At 37.4% G+C, this 6,000-nt stretch overlaps 1 protein-coding gene across 1 annotated transcript in view; it reads left to right on the top strand.

Moving 5' to 3' along the window:
* Nucleotides 1-4,202: 4,202 nt before the first annotated feature.
* LOC115155446 (zinc finger protein 804A-like) overlaps nt 4,203-6,000 on the top strand; it is a 123,549-nt gene continuing 121,751 nt past the window's right edge. The window contains 1 exon segment of the mRNA XM_029702066.1: nt 4,203-5,296. Within this exon segment, the coding sequence (XP_029557926.1) occupies nt 5,186-5,296 (111 nt within the window). The 5' untranslated portion in view covers nt 4,203-5,185.

Here is a 6,000-nt window from a genome sequence, read left to right as displayed (position 1 = left end):
TCTCCTACAGATTAAACACTAGAGTATCTCCTACAGATTCAAATACTAAAGTATCTCATACAGATTAACATACTAGAGTATCTCCTACAGATTAACATACTAGAGTATCTCCTACAGATTAAAATACTAAAGAATCTCCTACAGATTAACATAATAGAGTATATCCTACAGATTAACATACTAGAGTATCTCCTGCAGATTAACATAATAGAGTATATGCTACAGATTAACATAATAGAGTATCTCCTACAGATTAACATACTAGAGTATCTCCTACAGATTAACATACTATAGTATCTCCTACAGATTAACATACTATAGTATCTCCTACAGATCAACATAATAGAGTATCTCCTACAGATTAACATAATATAGTATCTCATACAGATTAACATACTATAGTATCTCCTACAGATTAACATACCAGAGTATCTCCTACAGATTAAACAACAGAGTATCTCCTACAGATTAACATACTAGAGTAACTCCTGCAGATTAACATAATAGAGTATATGCTACAGATTAACATAATAGAGTATCTCCTACAGATTAACATACTAGAGTATCTCCTACAGATTAACATAATAGAGTATATGCTACAGATTAACATAATAGAGTATCTCCTACAGATTAACATACTAGAGTATCTCCTACAGATTAACATACTATAGTATCTCCTACAGATTAACATAATAGAGTATCTCCTACAGATTAAACACTTGAGTATCTCCTACAGATTCACATAATAGAGTATCTCCTACAGATTAACATACTAGAGTATCTCCTACAGATTAACATAATAGAGTATATGCTACAGATTCACATAATAGAGTATCTCCTACAGATTAACATACTAGAGTGTCTCCTACAGATTAACATAACAGAGTATCTCCTACAGATTAAGATAATATAGTATCTCCTACAGATTAGACACTAGAGTATCTCCTACAGATTAACATAATAGAGTATCACATACAGATTAACATAATAGAGTATCTCCTACAGATTAAACACTAGAGTATCTCCTACAGATTCACATAATAGAGTATATCCTACAGATTAACATACTAGAGTATCTCCTACAGATTAACATAACAGAGTATCTCCTACAGATTAACATAATATAGTATCTCCTACAGATTAGACACTAGAGTATCTCCTAACGATTAATTTAATAGAGACTCTCATACAGATTAAAACACTAGAGTATCTCCTACAGATTAACATAATATTATCTCCTACAGATTCACATACTAAAGTATCTCCTACAGATTAAACACTAGAGTATCTCCTACAGATACAAATACTAAAGTATCTCATACAGATTAACATACTAAAGTATCTCCTACAGATTAACATACTAGAGTATCTCCTACAGATTAAAATACTAAAGAATCTCCTACAGATTAACATAATAGAGTATCTCCTACAGATTAACATACTAGAGTATCTCCTGCAGATTAACATAAATGAGTATATGCTACAGATTAACATAATAGAGTATCTCCTACAGATTAACATACTAGAGTATTTCCTACAGATTAAACACTAGAGTATCTCCTACAGATCAACATAATAGAGTATCTCCTACAGATTAACAAAATATAGTATCTCATACAGATTAACATACTATAGTATCTCCTACAGATTAACATACTAGAGTATCTCCTACAGATTAAACAACAGAGTATATCCTACAGATTAACATACTAGAGTAACTCCTGCAGATTAACATAATAGAGTATATGCTACAGATTAACATAACAGAGTATCTCCTACAGATTAACATAATATAGTATCTCCTACAGATTAGACACTAGAGTATCTCCTACAGATTAATTTAATACAGACTCTCATACAGATTAACACACCAGAGTATCTCCTACAGATTAACATAATATTATCTCCTACAGATTCACATACTAAAGTATCTCCTACAGATTAAACACTAGAGTATCTCCTACAGATTCAAATACTAAAGTATCTCATACAGATTAACATACTAGAGTATCTCCTACAGATTAACATAATAGAGTATCCCCTACAGATTAACATACTAGAGTATATCCTACAGATTAAACACTAGAGTATCTCCTACAGATTCAAATACTAAAGTATCTCCTGCAGATTAACATAATAGAGTATATGCTACAGATTAACATAATAGAGTATATTCTACAGATTCACATATTAAAGTATCTCCTACAGATTAACATACTAGAGTATCTCCTACAGATTAACATACTAGAGTATCTCCTACACATTAAACACTAGAGTATCTCCTACAGATTCAAATACTAAAGTATCTTCTACAGATCAACATAATAGAGTGTCTCCTACAGATGAACATAATATAGTATCTCATACAATGAACATAATAGAGTATCTCCTACAGATTAAACACTAGAGTATCTCCTACAGATTAACATCATAGAGTATCTCCTACAGATTAAACACTAGAGTATCTCCTACAGATGAACATACTAGAGAATCTCCTGCAGATTAACATAATAGAGTATATGCTACAGATTAACATAATAGAGTATCTCCTACAGATTAACATACTAAAGTATTTCCTACAGATTAACCTAATATAGTATCTCATACAGATTAACATAATATAGTATCTCATACAGATTAACATACTAGAGTATCTCCTACAGATTAACATAATAGAGTATATGCTACATATTAACATAATAGAGTATCTCCTACAGATTAACATACTAGAGTATTTCCTACAGATTAACATAATAGAGTATATGCTACAGATTAACATAATAGAGTATATCCTACAGATTAACATACTAGAGTATTTCCTACAGATTAACATAATATAGTATCTCATACAGATTAACATAATATAGTATCTCATACAGATTAACATAATAGAGTATCTCCTACAGATTAACATAATAGAGTATCTCCTACAGATTAACATACTAGAGTAACTCCTGCAGAGTAACATAATATAGTATCTCATACAGATTAACATACTAGAGTATCTCCTACTGATTAACATACTTGTCACAAACGTCGTTAAGGACAGACCAAGGCGCAGCGGTTATAGTGCTCATTCTTACTTGTTTATTTAAAGAGAACACTTTAACAAAGAAAAAACAAACGACCACAAACTGTTCCGTAAAATTCACAGATTATAACGGAAAATAACCACCCACAAAACCCAAAGGAAAACAGGCTGCCTAAGTATGGCTTCCAATCAGAGACAACGAAAGACACCTGCCTCTTATTGGAAACCACACTCGGCCAAACATGGAAAACGAAACATAGAAAATGAAAACTAGAATCAAACTCCCCTAGAGCAAAAACCCCAAAACACACAAAACAAACACCCCTCGCCACACCCTGACCATACTACAATGACAAAAGACCCCTTTACTGGTCAGGACGTGACAATACTAGAGTATCACCTACAGATTAAACACTAGAGTATCTCCTGCAGATTAACATAATAGAGTATCTCATACAGATTATCATTATATATTATCTCATACATATTAACAAAATATTGTATCTCCTACAGATTAACATATTATAGTATCTCCTACAGATTAACATCCTAGATTATATCCTACAGATTAACAAAATATTGTATCTCTTACAGATTAACATACCAGAGTATATTTTACAGATTAACATAGTATAGTATCTCATACAGATTATCATTATATAGTATATGCTACAGATTAACAAAATATTGAATCTCCAACAGATTAACATACCAGAGTATCTCCTGCAGATTAACATAATAGAGTATCTCATACAGGTTAATATAATCAAAGATGGACGACAGTGTAGGTAACAAATATCCTCAGAAGCATTTGTGCATTCCTGAGCTAGCAGCATCATTCCTCCCTTCTGCCTGCTTCTTCACATCTACTGCTACAGCTTCTTACAGCCAAATTAGAGAGAGAGAGAGCGAGAGAGAAAGAGGGAGAGGGAGTGAGAGATGGGGAGGGATGGAAGGAGGGAGAGAGTGAGGAGGGGAGAGTGTGTGTGTGTGTGTGTGTGTGTGTGTGTGTGTGTGTGTGTGTGTGTGTGTGTGTGTGTGTGTGTGCGTGCGTGTGTGTGTGTGTGTGTATGCGTTCGTGTGCGTATGTGTGTGCGTGTTTGTGCGTGTGTGTGCGCGTGTGTGTGTGTGCATGAGGAAAGCAGTGTGATGCACGGCAAGAGAGAGGGAGAGATACTGCTGAATCCTGGTTGGCTGTGGAGCAGTGGCTGACTCAGTGGATCTAGAGATAGACAGAGAGAGAGTGAGAGAGAGAGAGAGAGAGAGACAGACAGACACACAGGGAGAGAAACAGAGAGCCCTTTCCTCGACCAGTGGCTCTCTTTCATTGGCTCGGTGCACTGGACCGGCAAACAGGAAACACTACAACACCATGCCTGTTTCTGTCGCTACATCAAGTCTCTACCACTACCGCTGCTACTACCTCGCAGCATCTTCACTAGAACCAGCCAGGACTCAGACAGAGGATCAGAGAGAGAGAGCGGGAAGCCCCCTGAAGACAGGCTCAGCGGAGTAAAGAAACAGAGACTGTGGCTGAGGCTGGACCAGGGCTACGGAGCTACAGACTGAAGCCAAGCAGCTGCTGTGTTTCTGTTCCTGCTCCCTGCTGCTGGAGCTCCATGCGAGAGGAGAAAAGTGGAGCGGCGGAAAGAGAGAACTGCTGTTGAGAGTCTGGAAGAGCTGGAAGACGGAAACAAAGCCCACATAGCAACACAGCTCTGAAGTGGCCCCGAGAGACATACTGACTGACTCTCAAGTGGCTCAAGAGAGACAGACTGACTGACTGCTGCTCCAGTGATGCTCAAGTCCACGTTGTGATGCTCCAAGACTCTTCTCTTCACTTCTTATCAGCACACCTGACTGAAGGACTGACCCTAGGGGTTGTGACCAGAGCAGTGGCTCATACTGACAACACACAGCGGGACTTAAAAGGACTTCCGATATAAGTCATCTCGACCTGAACCTGTAGAATTCGCTTGACGTCTGACTGTCAGCGCATGGAACACTGAACGGCTCCCGTTAAAAGGACTTTGGTACAGGTTCTGTAGCTCTACGGTCAGACTCTTGTAGATGTAAGACTTCATTGTTTTACTTCTCTTGATTCTGACTGTTTGTCTGTGCGCTCAGTGGAAGACCCCCTCCAGCTCGTGCCTCATGGCTTGCTACTATATCGTCATCAGTTCTACTCACCTCAGCAACGGCCACTTCAGGAACATCAAGGGAGTTTTCCGCGGCCCCCTCAGCAAAAATGGCAACAAGAACTTGGTAAGTACTCTACATCTTAACTTTGTCTCATGTGTTACTTTCTGCTTGTATCTGAGTGAATATCTGATACTTTCTCCTTGTGTCTGAGTGAGTATCTGGTACCTTATCATTGTGTCTCAGTGAGTATCTGGTACCTTCTCCTTGTGTCTGAGTGAGTATCTGGTACCTTCTCCTTGTGTCTGAGTGAGTATCTGGTACCTTCTCCTTGTGTCTGAGTGAATATCTGGTACCTTCTCCTTGTGTCTGAGTGAGTATCTGGTACCTTCTCCTTGTGTCTGAGTGAGTATCTGGTACCTTCTCCTTGTGTCTGAGTGAGTATCTGGTACCTTCTGCTTGTGTCTGAGTGAGTATCTGGTGCTTGTGTTCTCTGCTACGCCAGGCTGGAGGGAGGTATTTCAGAACTTGTAACTGTAGTATTTCATATTTATTATGATCCTGGGTTCCAAATATGATTAAAACTATGACATCACAATAACAACCTACATCATAAATAACGCAACACATCATTATTATGTTATTCCTCTCTTATTACAGAGGACCAATATAATATCCACAATACCACAATGTGTGTGTGTGTAGAATGTGTGTGTTAGAGCCTGTGTCAGTATACGTGTGTGTGTGTGTGTGTGTGTGTGTGTATGTTTGTGTGTCTTCAAAAGTCAAGATGGAACATTGGACCTAAATTAACTATTTTGTTTGTGACA

The sequence above is a fragment of the Salmo trutta genome, chromosome 20 (assembly GCF_901001165.1).
Source record: "Salmo trutta chromosome 20, fSalTru1.1, whole genome shotgun sequence".
NCBI classification, from domain to species: Eukaryota; Metazoa; Chordata; class Actinopteri; order Salmoniformes; family Salmonidae; genus Salmo; species Salmo trutta.
This window is presented reverse-complemented; position numbering and strand designations above follow the sequence as displayed.